General features: G+C 33.2%; 1 protein-coding gene across 3 annotated transcripts in view; it reads left to right on the top strand.

The window, feature by feature from the left end:
• The window catches only part of LOC149772480 (ATP-dependent RNA helicase DHX58-like), a 92,124-nt gene that overhangs the window by 35,131 nt on the left and 31,257 nt on the right, over window positions 1-25,736 (top strand). For all 3 annotated transcript variants that reach the window (XM_089947774.1, XM_089947773.1, XM_089947772.1), the window contains exons 7-11: window positions 5,972-6,046; window positions 9,095-9,283; window positions 11,025-11,110; window positions 16,460-16,708; window positions 19,564-19,726. In XM_089947774.1, the coding sequence (XP_089803900.1) occupies window positions 5,972-6,046; window positions 9,095-9,283; window positions 11,025-11,110; window positions 16,460-16,708; window positions 19,564-19,726 (762 nt within the window). The remainder of the gene's footprint in view (window positions 1-5,971; window positions 6,047-9,094; window positions 9,284-11,024; window positions 11,111-16,459; window positions 16,709-19,563; window positions 19,727-25,736) is intronic.

Below are 25,736 nucleotides of genomic sequence, written 5' to 3'. Positions count from 1 at the left end.
CAGGGAATTGTGTACATTTTGCCTTAATAATGCTGTTCAGGGAAATATGTGCAGTTTGCCTTAGTAATGCTATTCAGGGAAAGGTGTACAGTTCACCTTAATAATGCTGTTCAGGGAAATGTGTAAAGTGCACAATAATCATGCTGTTCAGGGAAATGTGTATAGTTCACCTCAATAATGCTGTTCAGGGAATGTATACAATTCACCTTAATAATGTTGTTCTGGGGAATGTGTGCAGTGCACATTAATAATGCTATTCAGGGAAATGTGTACAGTTCACCTTAATAATACTGTTAAGGGAAATGTGTACAGTGCACATTAATAATGCTGTTCAGGGAAATTTGTACAGTTCTCCTTAATAATGTTGGTTGGGGAACTGTGCAGTTTGCCTTAATAATGCTGTTCAGGGAACTGTGTACAGTTCACCTTAATAATGCTGTTCAGGGAACTGCATTTTGCCTTAATAATGCATATCAGGGAAATGTGTTCAGTTCACCTTGTATATAACACCATTGTAGTGATTCATTTAAATGAGGTGTCAGCAACCTGTGGCACATATATCAACGGTGGCATGCCTGACACTTTAGACAGGCATGCAGCACAAGTTGTAGTTTTGTATTGTATATATTCAAAACAACAATTAAATTAAAGGGACATATATGACTTGGCATGCAGTGTTTTACAATTGATTATATCAAGCACAGATGAATTCTAAAAGGTGCCAGTGCTTGCTCTAAATAATGCTGTTTATTTAAGACATACAGATATATAGATCTATCTCTTGGGAGTCATAAATGTGACGTGTGTTGTAAGTGAGGAAACTTTATACTGATGGATATCTGAACAAGTCTGTCATAGCAGTTCATAAATATAAAATAGATGAAATGAAAACTATATTTGATTTCCAATAGCCAATAACAAAAATTATGCAAAACAAATTATGCCGTATTAAATAGTAAGACAAAATTTAGCCAATTAAATAGAATCAATGACGACTCCCACATCAGAATAGGGTCAGCAGTCTAGTGAAGGATGCTATAGCAAGGGACCCCATTATAGCAAGTTGAAGCTGCCTTATACTGGAGTATATTGTAAACAACACTGTGTTACAATGAACATTATGTAAGCAAATTATCATTGTGGTAGAGGATGTTTTAATTTCAACCATTATATTATAATGGGCTATAATTAGCTAACAATTGAAATCAAGTGAAACAAATTAGGTAGTAATTTGAAAAGTAACGTTCAACCAGTTTAACTGGATCTGTGGACAGATCTATGTATGGGAGAATGTTATACAGCAATGCATTCTGGGTAGGTAGTTATAATTAAAATCTTACAGATACAACTTTGAAGTCAAAATATGAAGTTACAAAATTTTCTGTACCACATAATTTTAGTATCACAGAATGCCTGTGTGATAAAACAGTAGCTTCTTGTGGGTTGGTGGTTCTTAACATCATTTTCGGGCTCAAAATCACCCACTGGTATATCCGTTCCCTAGCTCCAATCTGATCTACTTCATAATTTTGAAAATTGTTGTCATCATAGCTATTGGCTGAACAAAATCCTTCTCTGAAGATGAACCACACTGGGAATCGGCTATTTGGGGTTTTCTTTCAAACACACATTTGTAAAAACTCCTTTATGCAAGTTCAGATTACGACATAATGTTTGTTCCAGGGCACAAACACAATTAGTTTTACAACCATATACGTCACATAATTAGCAATGCAAATGGGGAGTCCCTAGTCAGATTTCATCAATGATTTAGTTTCATCTCTTCTGTCCACAGATGAAAGACTTACATAATGTTATACTCACAATTTCTGAGAAAGTAAATCATCTTCCTATCAATTTCATGAAGGTATGGTCCTATGTAAGGATGTTCAAGTTTGCTAGTCCAGTTAGTAGGCGGCTACCCTATGTTGACACTGCATGGTGTTAGATAATTCCAACTTTTCAATAGGCAATTTGCTCTGACCCTATACCCCAACATAAATGTCCAAATATTTAAAATTTGGTGGCAAGGGTCTGAGGAAATTTGGGCTACTGTATGCTAGACATGCTGTTGCAATAAAATAATTATGGAATTTGCTGAGGGTGGGGGCATCATTATGAACCACATCAATTGGTATTAATTTGTAGATGGTGAGTGAGTGTTGTCACATCCTTATTATTTAAACTATCAAAAATGGCTGCATGTGCCTGCAGCAACTGTGACAGTCTCTGACAAGTTTTCAGTTTAAAGAACGACAAAAAGCAATAAGGCAAAAGCTCAAGTTGTCTACCATTTGTTTATTAATTTTTATTATGGCTTGCACTTTTAACATGGAAGAAATGTGTAAATTTCAGAGTGAAACGGTCAAAAATTAAGGTCACAGTGACTGCCAAACAATACCTAGAGTTCTCTGCCATCTTTAGTTACCAAACTATGTACATGCACTTGGGGTAGGAAAGAATTCTATTTACGTTGACCTCAAATTCAGGGTTTCCACGCTACCGGGAAATCTGAAACAAGTTGAGAGAAAAAAAAAAATTCCCAACCGTGAAAAGTCCTGGAATATCGCAAATATTGATGAAAGTCAGGGAAAACCCAGGAATTTTCCGCCACCAATTGACGCCTGAAACAATCATGTAGTTGACTCAACTAAACTGATCATGAGTTAAATTTATTGAGTTATAACCAGAATGTTCGGAGGGTGCAGTATGGATCATTTGGGTGCATGCAATAAACATATATGCCAAGGCAGTCGAAACACTCAGTGGATTAGATTCTTCTAGTAGACTTTTATTTTCGAAGTCAGCTCGACATATGTATCTTTCTCTAAATGGAAGGTATGAAGACCAATCTAGCATCACAGCATGGTGGTGGCAAAGCGTAGCCACTTACTGGATGGCCTAGCAATCATTAAACATTTCTAGATCGAGTGATACATGCATGAAATCGATATAAAAATTACTTATTTTCTCAGAAATTGTGAGTATTAAAATCGTTATGTATTTAATTTGCTGAAAGACAAGATAAAACCACATCATTGATGAAATATGACCTGGTGCTTGTGATTTGCATTGCTAGTCGCATCAGTACTGTTCACAGATCTAACAACCCACCTTTTCAAATGTTCTAGAGAAAAAAATAAGAAAAATATATTAAGTGAAAGTCGTTATCTGGTTGTAATAATAATAATACAAAAATGAAAGAACACAAAATTCTCCATATTTATATATTTTGAGAACAACTTTTGGAGTATTGTTGTATCACGTGACTACCATATTGACATGTGATCTCTGCTTGATAAATCAGACTGGCCAGATTGCTGGTTTTTACAAAATGTATCTGACTTTCATTTAATATAATTGAATTTCTGTACAACAACATTATAAAGGATTTTGTTGTTATCGCATGACTGTTGGACTTCCGATGTCCTTATTTTAGATTTGTGAAGTCATATGACTAATAGTGCAAATGTCAAGTACTGGGTCAGGTTTCATCTATGCCGTAGTTTCATCTTGTTTGACTGTGGATTAATGACATAATGATTATAATACTTGCCATTTCTGAGAAAATAAATAATTTTCCTGTCATTTTCATGCAGGCATGAGTCGATATAACAAAAGTTTAAATTTTCTAGGCCTGCAGGTAAGCGACTACCATTTTCCAAATTTTTGATATGCAGTTACAGTGACCCCACACCCCAACCTAAATGTCCAAATATGAAAAATGGGGTGGGAATATTTGAAGGAAGCTAATCGTTTTAAGCCAAATTTATAGTCCTAATTGTTGAATCTCAGAGCTGAAATGAGAAATTGCCATCCCTTGTCTTACCACCATGCCGGCCGATTCTGCACGTCGGGATATTCTGCACAATGATACGTCATTTCTGTAAACATTGGATCACGTGTTATTTGTTGCCAAAAAGTCATTTTGTATCAAGAAAGAAAGATTGTATTTTAATTAAGAAATGTGATATTCATAAAGTGTACAAAAATATCCCACATTTTGACTCGAAATGCCTGTGAAAATGTGATTTCTAAATATTAACATGAAGACCCACACCATGACCTTCTTAAACCTGTAACCCAGAAAATCCTATTTACTATGTATCTGTTAGAATCATATAAATAAATACATTTTATAAAAGATGGAAATGTATACCTTAAATTTTGTTTGCATCTTAATCAAAGTTTCCAATTTTGCAAGAAGTTGTCCCACACACACAAAATTGTCTGCTACCCAACATGTCAGCTTGCCACTAGAACAAGATTCTCACAATGTTTCCCAGCCCATGGTCTGTTTCTAAATTCTTTAGTAATTTTTCCCCATGAACCAAACATTGTAAACACGTTACATCCTATTCATTGTTGTTTCTCTTCCACATAATTGCTTACTTTTTTTAATATAAAATATTGAAATTTACTCATTTTTTTACAAGATCAGTTTAGTTTGCTTAATATCACTTGCCATTTATTGGCATTGTTACGTTGAATTTTGTAAAACTAGCTATAAAACTGATCAAATTACTCGATGTTTTTGGAGAGTCGTGAAAGAGAAACATCTTTAGATTTAGAAAATGCATGTTTTATAATTTAAAATGTTCTTTAATTCCAAACAATAATGGTCGTATGTGAACCTTGAAGAAAGTAATTTCATCCTGGATAAACCCTATAATTGACCTGGAAATTTATCTTAGAAAAGCATGGGAGCCATGCCAGGTTGTTAAAGGACTCCTACCAATTTGTTTCTGCACAATAATTCAGGTTGTTCAGAGTCAGCAATTATTAAACTCTGTTGATGGCTTACATTTGGGAAAAAGAAAAAAAAACTGTCAGTTTGGGGGTGAAAAGGTCAAAGGTCAGAGTTACTGACTTCATGATCAGAAATAGTTTCCCCTAATGTAAGTAAAGTTTGCACATTGCATGCACTTGGTAAAAGAATTGTATTAATTTTGGAATGAAAAACGTCAAAGGTCAAAGTCACAGTGATTGGAAAGAAGTCAAAATTTTGTTGCACAATAACTTAAGTTTTTGACCACATACTTTTACTAATGTTTGTGGAGTGCTTGCACTTAAGGCATGAAAGAGGCCTTTTTAGTACTGAGTCAAAATGTCAAAGGTCAGGGTCATGATGGTTAAAAAAAGAACTGGGTTTCAAAGAATAACTATTGTTCTAGAGTTAGTTCCTTAACCAAACTTTGTGGATATTTTGCAATTATTGTAATATGGAAACCTATTGATTCTGTGGACAAAAGGTAAGTGTTCGTGGTCATGGTAAGTGTAAAGAGAAAATACCTAATGGTTTCTGCTTACTAAATTTATTTCAAGTCAAAGTTCAGGGCCGTTGAGACCCACTGGTTGATAATCTCCTGAGTCAACCATGACCTATTAGTGCCTGCATATAGGACTGTTAACCATGGGGTGATATATAATGTTCCTTTCACAGTTTTAAAGTCTGTATCTCTATATAATTCAAAAAAACTTCAGTAGAGTAATTAGTCCTTTTATCATGTAACTTTCAAATTTATTCTCATTATGATGTCATCTAAAAACTAATTTATCACATTGTGGCATAACACTTAGCTCATAACAATGTCATAGAGTAATGGAGCAATGTTATGTAGCAACATCCTCGAGTCATGGAGCAATGTCACATAGCAACATCCTCAAGTCATGGAGCAGTGTCACATAGCAACATCCTAGAGTCATGCAGCAGTGTCACATAGCAACATTCTAGAGTAATGAAGTAATGTCACAGAGCAATGGAGCATTGTCTTATAGTAACATCACAAATTAATGCCAAGTTCTTAATGCTATAGGATAAATAGTGTCATAAACTTGTTTTTTACATGAAATTTAGAAAACTCTTGAAATACTAATGTATGTCACCACATGATATTATTTCATACATTTTATATCACATGACCACTACTGTAAGATCCTCTATACATTTATCTTTCTTTTCTGTACATAGCTGAAGATGAAGCTGCAGACTCTCACCAATCAGAATCAGAAAATGAGCTTGCTTCAGACTACGAGTCATCAGATGGTAAGGACCGCTATATTTTATTATGTAAACATACACCCTACTTGGAATGATATTGATAAATAATATTCAATTTCTTGAAAATTTGTTCGGTCTGCTCAGGCACTGGAAAGTTGGACTGAACAAGTCCTGTCATAGTGTTCAGAAATCTAATGTACAGTTTATTTCCTAACAACAGTAAGGAGAAGTATCTTAGAGTCAATCAAAACACTGTACTTCAATTAGAAGACATTTCTTCCCAATGTGACTGTTTGCAATGGTTGTACATTATACATGATTAAATAAGGGATACAGGTCTATCTACACATTATGCAACTGTGACTCTGTTTGCAGTGGTTGTACATTATACATGATTAAATAAGGGATACAGGTCTATCTACACATTATGCAACTGACTCTGTTTGCAATGGTTGTACATTATACATGATTAAGTAAGGGATACAGGTCTATCTACACATTATGCAACTGTGACTCTGTTTGCAATGGTTGTACATTATACATGATTAAATAAGGGATACAGGTCTATCTATACATTATGCAACTGTGACTCTGTTTGCAATGGTTGTACATTATACATGAATAAATAAGGGGGAGCTGTACAGATATTATGAACTTCTGAGAGAGAGATAGGTGTAAGGTGAAGCTGTTTGCATTTGCAACATGCACACTAGCATGAATTTTGTCATACCTCAGTTTTACTTTCTTGTACAATGGCTGAATTTGTTTTCTGTATAATTGTACTTGTGGAAATTGTATTTGATCTAAGAACACAGCTAACCAAAACGATTCCTCCCATGTACTTAAAAAAGTAGCCTGAATTTGTCTTTAGCAGTTATTAAAATAGGGAAAATGAATTTTGCCAGACTAGACAGTACCAGCTTCTGAAAGAGCAATGAATGAATTACAAAATGCATAAAATGTACAAAAAAGTTATTGGCTCTTTTTACTTTACAACCTACCTCTGAAGTCCAGGAAGTGAAATTGACCAAGTGGGTCTAGCATATTTTTGATAGGTACAAATCTGAAGCAAGGTCAAGCTGTTTACTCTATTATCCATACTACACCAATCAATCATACCCGACTGCTCCAGTGTCTTGTGGATTAGAGCATCTGCCTCAGATATGTGAGGTCACAGGTTTGTACCCTGGCTGAATCAATCCAGACTTATTAAAATGGTACTAACAGCTGCCTTGCTAGGCACTCAGCATTAACAGGTTAGTGTTAGGACTGGTCGGCCTGGTGTCAGGATAATGTGACTGGGTGGGACATCATACTACATGTCTGCAGTATCATGCCCCAGTGCTTAGACATCACTATAAACTGCCACACTACAGCGTAGCGATATGACTGAAAAATTGTTAAAGCTGTGTTAAAGAGCCAAATCTCACACACACACACAAGCACACACTATCATACACCAAAATAAAAGGAGGTAAAAGTTCTTTTAACAATACCTAAGATATAGAAGGCCTTTTTTTAATAGCCAGTATAGCTAGTGAGGTAAATGGGAAAATTCATTTTCTTTAAAAATCTAACCTTATGCAAAATGGGAAACTGTAGTGTCACCTAATATAACTATGAAATTCATACATTTATTGTGGTATGAGTATGTTGATTTTATGTTGGATATAGCATTTCTAAATTGAGCAGACGGTGCAACCAGTCTAACATTTGTCAAGAAGTAGCAGGTGGGTTTATTGTCAGATAATGATTTTCTTTGTAATTAGTTGGCAAAAGATTTTAGAATTGGGGGCTGAGTGAATGTCTTATTGTCAAGCATGGTCTTATCATCAAATAAATACAGTATTTGGATTTTCGGTCATTTTTCAGATTGAGAAATTTATTGAAATCATGATTGTTACTACAGGTTACTTCATATGCAAATATTTACAGTATCTCAGTTAAATGGATTAAATAAAAGTAGGGTATTTTACTACTTGACAGAACTAATGCACCATATAATAATAATAATAATAATAATAATAATAATAATAATGTGGATTTGGTACAGCATCTAATATTTTACACTATTAGATAATACATAAAAACATATAGAATGATAAGATTGCAAAAATAAACACTTTGAAGATACAAAACAAAACCATGCTGACTATAATTAAGGAAGTAAATATTGAGCATCAATGGGCAATTTGTTCCATGTAGCTGGGCCCTGGTACACATAAGAACATTGTCCATATGACTTCGTTTTAAAAGTGAGAACAATGAAAATGTGAGTGTCAGAATAGGAGCACAAATTTCTAGGTGGGGTATACACATGGGTATGGTCAGTTTGGTATTTTGGACATGAGCCAGTAAAAGAAATGTAGGATAGTGAACAAATTTTATGTTTGGTTCTGGATTGAATGATTTGCCAGTCAATGTTACTGAGAAGGGAGGAAGGGTGTGCTCAGTTCTTTGTACTCTAAGGATGATCCAAGCAGCTGTGTTTTGAAGTTTCTATAGTAGATACTGACAAAAGCAGATATAATTGAATTACAATAGTCCAGTCTTGAAAGTACTAAGGCACATACAAGTGTTTTAATGCTATCAGCCTAAAGAAAATTGTCAATGGAGCTGATGCATCTCAGTTCCAGACATGCAATCTTACATATGTTCATTACATTTTGGTGTAATAGAGCATACTGTCGAGACTGACACCTAGGTTTTGTATTGACTGTAAATTTAATTATTGTTTTGCTGATACTTAATGTTTTTTTAGTGAATGAGAATGTAAAATGATTTTACATTCAGAGGTGGCATTTTCATTCAGGAAAAAAACAATATATTGAAAGGGACTTTTATAACTACACAGAGATGCTTTGAAATTCCTTGTTTTACTGGTAAGTTAAATTTTAAGTAGGCAGGCAGATGCCCAGATATAGCATGCCTGTGTGAAAGGTTAAATTTAAATGTTATGTTTCTTAGCTTCAGAGTCTTTACTTAGTATGCTAATATTTGAAATAGTGGTTTTAGATGACTATCATTTATAAGGCATGCAGTTATTTTTATTACAATTGTGAAAATAAATACTGTTGTATTTAATTGTTTTAGAGGAAAAACCTGAATGTAGTCAGCATGAACACGGTCATCCTTTACTAAATCTCAGGAATTATCAACTAGAACTTGCAGAAGATGCTCTTCATGGAAAGAACACCATTATTTGTGCTGAGACAGGGTCTGGAAAAACCTGGGTAGCTCTTTATATTGTGAAGAATCATTTGGAGTCTGCCAGTCCAGGAAGTGAGAAAGACTTTGTTCCAGTATTATAATTCTATCATTGTTAATTTAAGTAGATAATTAAAGATTTGTTAAATAAAAATTATTTTTTCCATAATTCTATAAAGCAAGAATTTCTTATGTACAACACAGTTATTGGTATTTCTGTCCAACAAGTTAAATGATAATAGAGTTTAAAATATATGGGTTTATTTGTTTTGACTGTCAGTGGTGCATCTTTGCTAAACAAGATTCCAATGTAATAGCCCTATCTACACCTTGACATATCGCAGATATTTCTGTGCTTCTGATTAATAAATTTCATTGGATGCAGAGCAAGCCAGCCCATCCAGTCAAAATTAAGTTGCTAAAATTTGAACACTGTTCCTGCATGATCAAGACAAGAGGAGCACACAGCTTGAATGGACTGATAAATAAGCAATTTTCTCCTGCTGGTTCATGTTTGCACAAATACCTTTCACTCTTATAGATGTTATGGCTTCCCAGTGATACATAGTCATATTTTCGATGTTAAACTTACAAAGTATTCTTGTTAGGCCAACTGCGTCCACAATTTACGGCTGGTTTACAATTCACCTCGCTATTGGTTGGTTGGCATTACATAATAAGGGAGGCAACTCATGAAATCCAATAGATGTCTCTGGGAAAAAGCACTAAAATATCTGTTTGATCCAATCCACCAAGGTGTAGATAGAGTTATCATATCAAAACCTTGGCTTGCATAGATGTCATTGGTAATGATAGCATCATATTAGAAGCAGCATATAAATTACTGTAATTTGAGGTAATTTCTCATAAATTTTGATCATGCCTATAGAGGTCAACTTATAGACTAGATAAACTAAATACCTTAGCAAAATCAGTGCCAGTTGTACACCAGTGAATTTAATGAGAGGAATAACTCTTCTGTTTCTTGATAGGTCAGTTCAAAGTCAAAATATTAGCAAAAATATGGACTTGCTAGTCAATAAATAAGATTATTGACTTTTAGAAGGAGCAACTCAAAATATGATACTAGTTTTTTTAATAAAAAAAAGCTATTTTCTTACAGATTTCATAGTAAAATACACCCCAGTATATAAAGGTACTGTTGAAAAATGTCCATATGTGTGTGGGTGTGGGTGTTCATTTTATAAAAAGAGGGTTGACTTAAACATGGTATACTTATATGTTATCATATAAGGCCTTGATAATTTAGTCAAATCTAGCAGAAGCATCTAAACTGTTATTATTACTTACCTTTCTAGTCTATCTGGATCATTTTAAAAGCATGGAATCAAAAAGATATGATTAAGTCAATGGTACAGCCATTGAAACTGTATAGTACTAATACATTTTGTCCAATTTGAAATTTGCATGGTATTTTAGCTAAACAGAACTATTGGTTATAATTTCATGGTTCAGAATTATCATAGCTTGCAGAAAATTTGATTTGTTTTATATTACCTGTTATATCTTACCTGTTAGATATATGTTGTGTTACCTGTAATATGGTTTTATTACTTGATAAAAATATTCCAGTAGAAAATATATTTGATGTAAAGAATTTGGAAAAAAAGGAATCCATGTTGACACTTTTGCCTCTTGTTGAGCCATTTTGCTGTTGGATATAAAAGTTGTTGCATTTATTTTTACCTGCTACTTTATGTTTAATTGTAATTATTTAGTTATTTCAGTTCTTATGCTACACAGAGGTATGTAATGTAATATAATACCACTCAAGTCTTTTCTTTGTAACCTGTAGAGAAGTTGGTAGTTTTCATGGCCAGAACCAACCCACTGATCAAGCAGCAACACCAGAGATTTGTGAAATATTTACCAAACTTCACGGTTAGCTTCTTTTCTGCTTTTGTTTTACAGTTAGACTTATAGGAACATAATCTACCAGTAATAAACATGAGTACCAGTATGCAATTTGCCAGTAATAAACACAAGTGCCAGCATGCAATTTTCCAGTAATAAAGATGAGTACCAATATGTAATTTCCTTGTAACAGGCATGAGTAATAGTATGCAATTTATTTGGTAATAACACATGTACCAGCTTGCAATTTGCCAGTAATAAACATGAATACCAGTATGCAATTTGTCAGTAATAAATACATGTACCAGCATGCAATTTGCCATTAAAAAACAAAAGTACCAGTTTGCAGTTTGCCAGTAAGAAACACAATTACCAGTATGCAATTTGCCAGTAAGAAACACAATTACCAGTATGCAATTTGCCAGAAATAAACACAAGTACCAGACTATGGAATTTTTGGGTAATAAACATGAGTACCAGTATTTTATTGCTGCTTTGAGTTCTCAGATCATCCTCTTCAGGCCTAAAGACAACCATACTATTTTGTTCTGAAACAGTGGAATGGCATTGTTTTGCATGGTTTGGTGAGCAAAATATCAAATTCTTCTCTCTTAACCCTTTACCTCATAGAGCATAGTGACAAAGTGCAGCTCACTATAAATAGAACACATGTTACCTAGTCGACCGCATACGCATAGCTTGCCTGTGAAATGTTAAGCAATGTAGTGTATGTTACATTTAACAGCAATTTCAACCATTTTACATTTTTGGTACACATCTATTATATGTGGAACAATTTAAGAGTAAAGTCCGATTGTTATAGCTGTGTAATTATTTATCACGGAAGAATTTGTTATGTGCTTTAAAATCTGGAGAGAACTCGTTCACCGTCATGTCAGTGAGGCCGTGTGACCAACCATAGCTGCCGTTTCTCATACTCGAAATTTACAAGTTTTTCATCTGTGTCTACATCACTAAGTCATCTAAATTTGATAATTTATAAAAACTAATTGCAGCCTATATCAATATCAGACCTTTACCGAGGTTATTGAATCTTTCATAGTTGTGATTCTAATCATGAAAACTTCGTAAGTACTGAATGAAATCCACGACCGCCATTTTGGAGAGTGGAGATTACGACCCAGTTACTTTAAATAGCAGATATCGACCAGTACATAAACAGTGACCACGTGATCTGACGTAATTGTCATTCACAGAAATGAATGTAGTATCTAATAAGGGGTTTTCCCCGAAGGTGGCGCTACGAAAACCGGCTTAAAATGGCTGATGTTTACAGCAGACGTCAAAAGGCGCTTCCATGGGACTTTTGTAGAAGCATCAAAAGTCGCTTCAATGCGACTTTTGTAGAGGCATCCAAAGACGGTTGTATGAGGTAAAGGGTTAAATTTAATATTTAACTCGCCTTAAAAATGACAGTATTTGCTGATTTGTCAAATACCGTAGAAAAAATTAATGATTAGATTATGTAGTTTGTGATGCCTTTGACATTGACTTTATAATATAAAAAGTGTTAATATGATATTACTCATTACACCACCTCCTCGATAACTCATTCCCTATTATTTGATGAATCTCCTTATAATGTAGGGTCAGGTATGGGTCCCATTTATCAAACCAGAAAATGTACAAAACTTATTAAATATTTGTTGAACTTGAAGAAAATTACGAACAAAATTAGTAACTGAAACTTTGATATATTGCTAATTTTACTGTCAAAAACAGTAGATAGGACATGGAAATTTTGATGAACATTATCAAATTATCAACTTTTAATAAGAATTCATATAATTTGTTACATTTTCTTTCCAAACGACATTCTTAGTACACAGTAATTAACGATATTCAAGGAAATTTCAATCAGTGAAAATGTAACATACACCTAGTGGAGGAAGCAGTTTAATAAATAAATACCAATTAAATAATTTGTGGTTTAGTTCTATCTTTTGGTTCCTTTTAAGTGTAGACATAAATGCAGTACATCTGGTATTTAAATGTAAAATGTGTCAGTCTACCATTATAACAGCTATATTCCCGAACGTTTCTTTGGGAACCTAATTAAGTGCCAGCCATGTTTTATCTGACCAGTGGAAGTATTTGTTGTATTGTTGCATTGAATTAAAATTGGCCTCATTTGTACTTTCACTTTAATTACATCTTTTGAATCAAACAAATGAGGTGGAATAAAAGAAAAATTAAAAGTCATGCAAATCCTGCAGGCTTAAGATCAGGTGGCCCTGATTGTATGTTAGGTGAACTTGTTTCATTTGATCAATCGAACACTGTTAAAAATTGAGTGGCCCTGATTGTATATCGGGTGAACTCATTTCATTTGATCAATCGAACACTGTTATAAATCTGGTGGCCCTGATTGTATGTTGGGTGAACTCATTCTCATTTGATCAATGGCCCTGATTGTATGTCGGGTAAACTCATTTCATTTGATCAGTGCCCGGATTATATGTTGGGTGAACTCATTTCATTTGATCAATCAAACACTGTTATAAATTACATTGTGTATGTAGTATAATTAAACTGCTTTAAACTGACCTACTTGGTCATAACTGTGATTAAAGATAGCAAGGTACCAAGAGAAAAAAAATACTTTGTAAATAAAGAGCTTTTTCACAGATACAGAAAATTGTGGGGGAAATTAGTTTCAGAGAATTCCTTAATTGGCATTTAGAGATATCTTCAAGGATGATAAGAATTAGTTTCACTATTACTTGCAATTAAATCACGGCATCAATATTTTACTAATTGAACAATACAAAATTTGGGTTTTGATGTAGATGATTTTCCCACGGATTAAATGTTGATAGGTTCTTAAAAACAGGAATCTTGTTTGGTGGTGTATCAACAGTTAGTATTTTTCCTTGCTTTCAAAGACTGCCTTCTTCAAATTACTCTTTACATACCACTCCGGAAACTAGACTAATCAACAAACAAAAAGCAAAGACGTAATACGCAAATGTTTCCACATACACGTGATGATTGTTGAAAGCAGTAGGATTAATGTTAACAATCTTTCAGATTCTGTAAATTATTTTAATGTAATTATTACAGAACAATGAACGTAATTAAAAAAGTACTTTATAAACAAATATTTTTACACAATTATAAAACCATTCAGTCATTAAACAGTCCAGTTTCCACCCACCCCCACAGTTTTCTCACTGTCTAGCAGATTTTTTGGGAGGTCCCTCGGTAACTTGTACCCTCATTTATAGTGGGGTCTATGTTTTTGGACCCCATTGTGCATCAATTATTGAGGGAGAGGTGTGTTTCATAACGTGTCAAATCATTATAACATCATGTAGTATCCACTTAAGTATAGGCTACTTACTTTTTTCAGCAAGAATGCCTTTAACATTCAGCAGTATACTTTGACAGCCAACATTGCTTTGAAGACTTAGTTTCATACTATTAAAAGCTTGTGTTGTTTAATTAAGGGTTGAATGCTGTTTTTTCTGAGTTTATCATGGTATAGACTGTCAGTTGCAGAATCTCACAGCAAATAACGACCAAAGGGCATTATGTAAACTGTCAGCAACTGACAGTATATACCAAGATAAACTAAGAAAAAATGTTTAACTCCTATAATTGCTATTATTTATAATTTTATTAAAATTTGTTTTGTTATTTTTTTTTTTAAAGATGTTTTCTATCAGTTCTAGAGCCTGTTTAAGCATATGAATTCTTATTGAGGTGGCTGTCATGTAGCTATTTATGGAACGGGATTCTCCATCTACAGCGTACTAACTATAACAATATCAAACAAAAACTTCTACAAATGATAGGCGATCTAACTTAAAGTTTTGAACATTCCACAGTATGGTCTTAATTTTTTTTATCTAAATTGGCACATGTGATATTCTTGGAAGTTCAGTATTCAAAGCAAAGGATGTGTTGTTTTGTTTGACATATGAATGACTCTTGGATTTGATGCTCTGATGAGTTCATTGTGACTTGGCCATATCATTATTGTCCAGACACGTGAGTAACCAGTTTTTGCATCTTTAAATCTATTTTTGTTTTGACAAACAGTTTAGGCTACCAACAGGGGCTGCTTACAAATGAAATTAAGACTATTGGTAAATTGATATAGTGATGGGAGTCCAATAGTCAAATAGTGCAAGACATCAACACTGACAGTTACTATGGGGGTGGGTATGGCGGATCTCCCACCCACTCCACATCGTAACTATCAAGGATCAGCATCTTACATTGTAGGACTGTGAATCTGATTATTATAGTGTTAGCATTCCTCCTCCCAATCCCTCTATCCATATACTATAGTTTTAAATTCATTTACAACGAGCTGCAGTGAAAGTGCTGTATCCCCAATGTTCTTGGCAGATTTTGAGTTTCCCAGCTTTTCTTTTTTCTAGTCAAAGAAAGAATTATTTCTATTTAGAAAAACAGCAAGGATGTGTTATTTGATTCTGTTAAATCAATTTATTCAATTTTTTAAACAAAATATAAACCCACCATTTTTATTTCATTTGAAAGGCATGCATTGTGTATGCCTTCCAGTTCAGTGTTTATGTTAGTTACTTTGCACATGACCCTATTTATAGAAGTTAGTATAAAGTCATTCACCATACCGTTTATACAGAAATAAATACAATTGGGTCAGATCACATGATTATGTTCTGACCAATGAAAATCTTCCCTTCATTTTTCAGCTAATGCAACTACAATTATTTGTGTAAAATCACTTGGGTGCCTGTTACCTTGATATCTTAAAGCAAATACTACCAGGGTAAAAATATTCACAAGAGTACAAGGTCAAATTTAAAATATTCACAAGTTTACATGGTCAGGTTTCAGAGAAATATTCACCAGTGAACAAGGTCTGATTAAGACAAATATTCAAAAGTGTACAAGGTCATATTTCAGACATCCAAATTAGAAACTATACCTGAAATATACACAAAAAATTGTATGTATAGTTTTCAGTTTTGTTGTCTTGAACTGGAGCTCAATTTCTTTATATGTGAACAGTTGATAACTTTGGGGCCTGATATAATAAATTTGTCTTTAAAAGTAATGGTACTTGGAATGTGACTCAACTGTCAGTCTCAGATTTAGCTTAGTCAGTATGGAACTAGTTACTGAGCTCATCTGGAAAAAACTAGGTACTAAAATTTATTTTCAAATTTCAAATTAAAATCCATATTTAGTTGCTGTTAAGCTCATTGAACGTTTAAATGTAGGTTGATGCTTGTATATTATTGAAAATGATTTTAAGAAATGTAATTTTTTTCTTTGTAAATGGTTTAATTATATAATTATTTAATTCAAGCACACACTTTTAAACTTTTATTAAATTTGTTAAAAATTCCAATTTTCCAGACCAAACTGATTACAGGTGACTCAGAGCATTCCACAGCACTGGACATTTTCTTGCCAGACTGTGACATCATCTGCTTCACACCACAGATTCTTTTTAACAACTTGGAAAAGCAGACTGTATCTCTGAGTGATTTTAGCCTAATGATATTAGATGAATGCCATCACACAAAGAAGGATGAGGCTTACAACAGGCTAATGAGAAAGTATTTGATGGCCAAAGTTAAGAATAATGTCCAAAACTTGCCGCAGGTAATTTTTTCTTACAAGGATGATTCATTCATATTTCTTCATCATGTAACAACTGAAAGGAATATACAGTATTTACCGGCCTATAAGACAATACTTTTTTTACTAGAAAATCTTAGCTTTGCCTTATACTCCAAATTGTCTTAAATATGGATTTTGTCATCCAAATTGCTTTATTGTATTTTTCATATGGAAAATAATTCTCCAAAAGTAAAAAAAATAATTTGTAAAAAATATTTTGTTTTGGGGAAGAGATAATGTATGAAAAAATATAGGATTCCACATTGAATATTTTAAACAATTACACTAAAATTTAAGATACATCAGATGTAATTGCGCTAAAGCAGCATGCACCATTAATATATGTTATTTGTAAAAGTATAAATTATATATATCATTAAATGTAGCTAAAAATACCTAATTTGTTTTACACAATATATTTAAAACAAATTTGGTAATAGTTAAAGTGTTTCCATGTTGGTGCAACTGCAATCCGTCAACTGTAGTATGGCTAAATCACAAGACTCACAATAATCTATAAATAGAAACCCACAAAATTCCAAATCAAGTTGCCCCCCCCCCACTTCAAACTACTCCCAGCACTTGGTTATTAATTTGTTTTGAACAAGAGTAAACAAAAGAACCAATGGTATTGTGAAGAAAAAAAAATTCCATAGCGCCTACTATTTTTTTAAAATTAAGTTGTCGATCGCTGTGCAGTGATTACATATTCTTCAACATGACTGAAATGAAACAGAAAGTGACTGATTGGATTAATGTCTATGAAACAGAAAGAGGAGTGCTTTCATTTGTATTGTTTTTATCTTGACTATCAAGTCTTGCAATCCATCGATGAGATTAGCTGACTCTCCCTCTGGTACTTTGTTCTTGCTGATGGTCAATTATGAAAGTCGGGACTACAACTGCATGAATGGGAGAAGTTGGCTTCTTACAGAATTTGATATTGAGACAGCTAATTAAAAGACTTGAAAAATATTTTACAATGTTTTGGTACATGAATACCAATAGCCTCCTCTTTTTCCAGTACAGAGACAAATTTTATAGGTAAAAACCAGCATATACTGGTGTAAAAGGAACCTCTGACGATCAACAAAAATTGATTTTCACACACAATATTGGTCAGTTACATTTTGCTGCTAATCACAAGTCAACTCAAACAAAAGAAAATACTTTTTTTAAAGTATAGTTCTACATGTACATAACTTAAATTAGCCTAGATTTTTGGACAGCTTGAGAAAATCATTGTTTTGCTGAAGCTATCAAAGGGATGAGACTATTCACAGGGAAATAAAAACAACTTTAAACCACTGACATTATTGCAGTAACTTAAGTGTTGCAAAAATTTGTGACTTGTTACTAATTCTCATTTAAAAGACCTCCAGTCTTTTTTTTCTGCAACCAGGCATGACTGAATTGTTATTTTTATTGTGCATTAGAACTGCCATTTGTGGTTAGAAACAAAACTCCTCATTTTTGGTACTTCAGATGCATAATCATTGTTTTGCAGTAGATTTGTCAACTAAACCCAGATATCTTGGGACCTGGTTATGTTGAGGCCTTTTTACACCCCTGACGTAATTGAGATAACCAGGTTTGACTGTATGGAAACGAAATGCCATGTGGTTGCTTGTGTAAATTTCTCTTTTGAACTAGCCCATGAACTGACAGCAATTTAAAGTAACATCTAATATGAGCAAAGACAAAAAATAATTGCCACCTAAGTACAGGAGGAGTATATGCACTTAAAAAATCTTATTTGTTAGGAATGGTGAGGTCATTTGCAGAAAATTAGCATGCAAAATGGTCATTCTTGGAATTTAACCTAAATGGAGTCAGTATGGATATAACCATTGTGAATATTTAAACCCTGAAGGAGTATGGTATGTATTTTCCTAGTTTACATTTACTGTTTCATTTATTAATGTTTTCTTCTTCAACAAAAGCTTAAGCTAGATGGGACTGATATAGTAAAACAACAAAGACACAAAGAGCTGAAATCTCTCTCTCATATCGGACCATGTTTTATTTTTTTATTACGAGATGCAAGAAGAAAAAAGCAATGGAATACATATGCATCCCTCTCTCTGTGGTTCTCTTCCCCCCCAAAACTAGATAAAGCATTTTAGCATTAATGATGTAATTACCCTATTGCTGGTAATCTAAAATAACATGCAGTGATACTTTTAGTATTAATGAAAGTGAGACTTATTATAGTTTAATTCCACACAGCATTGCGAGTTTTATCCTATCTGTAACTCAATAAATGTTCAGGTCAGCATTGTTATATGTAGCTAAAAGTACATAATATATTTAAAATACTTCCTGTGAAACAAATTAAATACTTTTAGTTACATTTAATGATCCTGACCAGAAAGGTTATTGAGTTACAGATAGGATAAAATTTGCAATGCTGTGTGGAACAAAGTGAAAAAGACAATCTGAGGTATATATCTGGCCTCATCTTATACTCAGCATCGACTTATATATGGATGAAAGATGGAAAATTTGCCAAATTTGCTAATTCAGCTTATACCCTGCATCGACTTATAGGCTGTCAAATACAATAATGAAATCAATTTAATTAATGATTCCATTGTTCCATCTACTGGCTGCATATGTGATCACTTTAGGCAGGAGTGATGAATGTATATCCTCACCAGCAGAAAAAATTAGGGATGATTTTTTTTAAAGCAAAATCTTTCATGTACATCTGTTACAATGTCTTATTTCCCCATGGTGTCTGTCCTTCTAAAATCATCCTTCCATTTTTTGTAAACTAAAAGCTGTCTAACTTTGCATAATTTACCAAGCTATATGGATTTATTTTGATTTCCCAGATTATGGGTCTGACAGCTTCCATTGGAGTGGGTAAATCTACATCAGATGATGAGGCAGTAGATTACATCATTAGTGTCATGGCAAACTTGGACACCTGTAAATTGTCCACTGTGGAAAAATACAGAGAAGAGATTGAGAAATATATCAGCAGGCCCAAGGAAGGTTTGTACAGTATTTCACTTTCAATTATAGTACCTGGAGATTGACCTGGTGCATTTCACAAGGTAGGTGATGCACTTATTATGAGAAATTGGAATCACAGGTGAAGGCCTTCCAAAATTTCTGTGAAGTTGGAAGTATGTATTGATGTATATTTATGTGGCAAACAAATATTTGTGAAACTTAATATAAGATCACTCAAATGGTATACAAAAAGTTGTGACAAAAAAAGAAACACTGTATGCCTAATAATTTATATAAAAAACATCTGTTATTTTCAAGTCTGGATTTGCTGCTTCTTTTGTGTTAACATTATCTTTCTATGGTTTTCTCTCAAAAAAAATATTTATAAAACTGGTGCATTCGTTTAGAAAACTGTCCCAAAGAATTTCAACCAGCAGTATTTTATTCCACTCTTTTTAAAAATTAATTATTAATTGATGCAAACAGACTAATACTACATAGAAAATGTGACATCTAATTAATGGGCATTTCTAGTAAAGTCATATGGGGAAGTTTAATATATCAACAAGGTTCACAGACTTGATAACACATCAGCCTGCTTGATATAAAAATTTATGTAAAAAAAAGTACACCAGTAAGGTCAAAAGATAATATTGAATAATATCATTCACATGACCTTACAAGTCAATTAATAGAACCTCATAGAAAATGAAGTTTATGCACCTCAGCCCCAAATTCACACATGCATTTTTCATGTCTAAAAGTAATTTTTGACACATACTGATGCTCACAGTGGAAATGTAAGCCCTATGTGATAATTTAAAAAAATATTATTTAAATGTCCCAGTTGTCACTCTGACAATCTGGATATAGTGTCTTAGTGTAGTTGTGAATTATGTCATGTATTTCCTGTGTGTCACATGCTTAATTATGAACTCTGATTGGTTAGTATGAAAGGTCAGGAGTGCACATTTGAGGGTCCTGGTAGATACCACTAATCACTACTATGAGCAGAAGATCACCGAGAGGCACTAAGTTCTACAGAGTAGCACTAAGTAGTCATCAAGAAAGTACAACGAAAATTCCTGTTAATCACTTTTAATTTTTATAAATAAATTTTTTGTGAATAATTATGTTGTATATTATGCTAGACTTTGAATTACTGGATTTTCCAAGTTAAATAAAAGTGATATTTCACTTGAGCAAAATTATGAGAATTTAATTTCACTGCTGTGTCTATAACAAGAAAACCATGAAATTCAAAGGAATTCTTAGATGCTTGCATAGTCATGTGGTAAAGTGGATGCCACATGTGAAACTGACTCCAGCTTAAATCCATAAAGGCACAAAAAAATTTTTAATGTGCAGTTTTAATGTGAGTTAGGAGAAAGAATTATGTTACTGATTACATTTTCTATGTGAATAATCACAAAACAAAACCATGTACATCACATTGGATTCAGTAAGAAATCTGCTCCTTCACTCTGTTATACAGACTGCACACACAGAACATCTAATGCTAACCAGTAGAAAATATGCTTGCTATTGAGTAAATAACATATATATTTCATCTTATTGGTGAAAAACTTAAGTATTTCACCCACATGATGAAATATATGTTATTCACTCATTGCAAGCAAATATCCTTTACATTTTCAGCAACATGAATGACAGGCCAATTTCACAAAAGACAAACCTTTACATATTATAGATTATGCTGCATGATTTACCTTTCTTAGGATTTCATTAATTCAGAAAAAACGAAACCCATTTTCTGTTATCTCTCTCTTTTCAAATAAAAGAGATCTTCTTTTAATTAAGGCAACAGTTTTAAGGAAAATGAAATAGCCAATTTGTGAATGTATTGAGAAATTACTATGTCAGATTTGACCTACATTTAGTGAGAAGGTGAAAAACTGTTCTACATTTATTTTCCCCTGAAGATATTCTAAAAACTAAAAGCATATTATTTAAAATGAATTCAAAATCCTTAGAATTGGTTACATTATGTGTTGATATGTATTATGATTGTGTAATTAATAAAAATGATATTTTTGTGACTTATCTTGTAGTGTATATTGATTTCAGTGATTGACACCAGCAATAATGACATGACTGGAAACTCACTTGATAGTGATTAAAGGACACAGTCTGATTACTATACAGGATGCCAGAATAACTCGTGATCAAAGAACATTTAATCACAATGAGATTGATATATTAGACTGATGTAACAAAATATGACTTGATCCTTTCAGTTTGCAAGGAGTATGAATAAATTATACTTTGTTACTGTTAGTTGTTTGTCACAAATTTGTATACCTGAACTAAATCATAAATATATACTTGCTCCACTTTGCTCACATGGTTTTTGGTTGTTATGTATTGGTTATAAAATTATAAAATAATACAGTCAGACTCACTTATCACAATCTTGGTTACCTTGAGAACCCACGCGTGTTGAGAGTTTTGGTCCGGTCCAAAACAATTCTTCATTATGGTAATTTTTCCCTGCTTATCTTGACTCCTGTTAAGTTGATTACCCATTATGATGGGCATTAGTTTTGGTCTGAAGTAACATGTAGACCTGCTTATTTCGATGAAGTGAAAATTTAATGTCCATCTCAGAGAAAATTTACAAGAAATGACCAGCAAAAATTGTCAATTTTCATGCACAGTTTGGTCAGTCATGTTTTGCCACTCATTACAAGTTGACACAACCAAACAAAAATACTTAAAAAAGTACAGTCCTTCATATTTTGTAAAATTTAAATTCTTAAAGAGTGGGTACAGAGAATACAGCAGAACAATGCACATCAACCTTTTTTTGTAGGAAAATTTTAAACTTTGGTTCAATGTTTTTGGAGCAGTTTTTTCTCTCTTTTGAAACAACACCTACTTATGAACAGAATAAATAGAAGAACAGATTTATTACTAAGCGGAATATCACCTTATGTATAAGCTTGTATATATGCATTTTACTGGATAATCTTGGGCTTTTTACTAAGATTTGCCAGTTACTTGAGATGTGAAAACAATAACAAATTGCACTGAATTTGATATTAATTATTACATACACTGTGTACATACAGGTGATTATTAATTTACAAGTAGTGAACTATCAGAATAAGATTGCTTATTTAAAAGGAACGTGGGATCATACTGATTTCAACTTATGTTTCAAAGCATAAAATGAAGAAAAAAATTGTGCAATTGTATGTTTAATACATATACATGTTCAGAGTATAATAATTTTCCTAAGCTAGAAAACATCAAGAAATATAGAAGTAATAGATGAATTTAAACAATGTTTATCTTCAGTATACGTATTTGTCAAGAGTAAGAAGTGGCATGCGTAATGGTTTTTTGTTACATCGTTGGTCGAGTCATATGATTCTACATGAACAGTACTGTATAATGAAAATTCAGTGCCCGAAACTCACTGAATTTGATTATTTTTTCAATTAAAAGATCTTAATAATAAATATAAATTGATAACAGCTCATGTGTGCATCTCAGTAGCCATTTGGCCCCCCTAAGAAAAAAACCCAAAACAAAACAATCATTTCTTTCAGCCATTACAATGTATTAGGTAAGGTTGGATGTTTAGTAACGTTTTTTTTAAATTCTGATTCTGTGTTCAACCCCTAAAATTTGATGATGGTAACACATTACAGTGTGTCAATTTCATTGAATAATAGTTGTTAAATTCATGGCCGCTGTAGGTACATGTATGATGTGTTTCTTTCATGTCGGCAAAGACACATGCAAATCCATTTTGTTGACATAGGGGAGGTCAGGTTTAGATAAGTTCTTTTTTTTTTTAATTTCTTTAGGAGATAAGGTTATTTTGTTTACTGAGGAATATTAAAACTAAGATATCTTCTCTGCAAAATATACATTGACTGTGGAATTAAAAGAGAAAATAGAGTAAATATTGTACCTTTATTTCAGAGAGTGCAAATACATGTACACACACATGAGCAATTTATTAACTGATTAACAATACTGTTCTTTTTATATTGTCCGCCATGTACAGCTGGAGTCTGAATTCTGTCTGAAAAGCAATTGTTACTAATGGCAATGTTCCAGTAAACCTCAGAGTAAGAGACAAATACAGGTCAAGGAAATTTTTAAATTTCTGTTACTGGTTTTTATGGACCCTGATATCTGTGGACCTGGTTATGTTGACAATTTTTTTTACATCCCCAATGTAATTAAGATAATTGAGTTTGACTGTATTTAGGATGAGACAAGTTTGAGTAGCTGGATCACTAATTTGTAGTGCACTCATGAAACAAATAACCATAATCTTCTTCACTGAAGTATCTGAGCCATAATGATAAAACTCCCAGAGATAATGAACAACAATGCTTGCAGTCTTAGTGCAGTGTATATAAAGAGTTGTATTTCGTGATCTTGAATCACTAGTATCATGATAAAAATGATATATATCCAAAATGGGGGCGACCTACAGATAATTATGAACTTCTGAGAAAGTGGTGGGTGTAAGGTGAAGTTGTTTACATTTGCAACATGCACAAATGGAGAGAATGTTGGTAAACATCAATGGTGGTTTCATGTACTGTGGCTGAAATTTCATTGGATATTGTACTTGTGGAAATTGTAAATAGTCTAAGCACACAGCTAACTAAAATTACTGCTCCCTTGTGCTTGAAAAGTCAGCCTCAATTAGTCTAAAGTACACTATCTTTAGCAGTTATTAACATAGGGAACGTGAATTTTGCCAGACTAGACAATGCCAGCTTCTGAAAGTGCAATGAATGAATTACCAAATATATAAAATGTAAAAAAATTATCAGCTCTTTTTTTTTTTACAATTTACTTCTTAAGTTCAGGATGTGAAAGTGGCCAAATGGAGCTAGCAGTTTTTGAGGGGTGTGCATCTGGACCAAGGCCAAGCTGTATACTCTTTTACCCAGACTACACCTATCAATCATACACCAAAATAACGGGAATTACCTTAGATACCTTAGATATACAAGGTCCTTTTTATAATCGGTGAAGAAACCCGGGCAAATTCTTTTTCTTTAAAATTCTAACCCTATGCAAAATAGAAATTGGTGAGCACCACCAGAAGAATTTTCATTGTATTTTCTTTAATAAGTGCTTTGATAACTACTTAGTGCCACTTTGTAACACTTAGTGCTCTTAGTAGTTCCTAGTAGTTCTTAGTGGTATTTACCTGGATAGCAGCTTGATGCATCAGTTCGTTAAATTAAATTGCAAAATCAGTTAAAACTCTGTCACTGTGATTGTTTTAGCTTTAACACTTGTAGTAAGTCAGAGTGCCAATTTTTCTATCAGTACTCACAGTTGCAATGAACAAAGGCATTCGCATGTTAATTAAGTGTCAGTGCTAAAGACAGCAGCGCTGAAACTTAGGGTCCATCCATCATCAAGAAAACAAAATATTCTTTCAATTCAGACTAAAGAAAAACCTCAAACTAATGAAAAAATGTTATGCTTGCAGTTGTGTTTGAAAACTGGCCAAGATAATTCCTTCACTTGATACTAATTTTAGGACATCAATGATTGACAGTCACAAAAAATTACCATCTTAAAAAGAGGCAATTCAGGATTTGACACTAAATGAAAATCTTAAGAGAGCTATTATATGACACAGCAAATTTACAACTTGTAACCCGTGCAGACATAAATGTAACTATTAAATGTGAAATCAACTGAGACTGATTTCATAGCCACATTTTATGGGGTGGGGTAAGTGGGAGGAGGCTTCATGATACTGGCATACAAGTTAGTTATGTTGTTGGTATTTTTATTATTAATTCAGGAATTGGCTTCACACGTTTTGTTCTGAAGGTACACTGTGCTGACACAATTCATGTGGAATTCATGTGGTGTGTGAGGCAGATGTAATGGTTATAGTACAGATTCTGGGCAATCATTCAATTATAGGATAATTTTTATTTGTCCAGGAGGTGCTTTTTTGCACCTTCTTTGTCTTGTGTTTTGTGGCAATAAAGTGTTTGAACTGTTGGCGAAACAAAATGATGAAACAAACTTT

The sequence above is a fragment of the Sinohyriopsis cumingii genome, unplaced genomic scaffold (assembly GCF_028554795.1).
Source record: "Sinohyriopsis cumingii isolate HCF-2022 unplaced genomic scaffold, ASM2855479v2 utg001460l, whole genome shotgun sequence".
In the NCBI taxonomy this organism is placed as follows: domain Eukaryota; kingdom Metazoa; phylum Mollusca; class Bivalvia; order Unionida; family Unionidae; genus Sinohyriopsis; species Sinohyriopsis cumingii.
The sequence above is the reverse complement of the archived record's forward strand: the minus strand, read 5'-3'. Positions and strand labels throughout refer to the sequence as shown.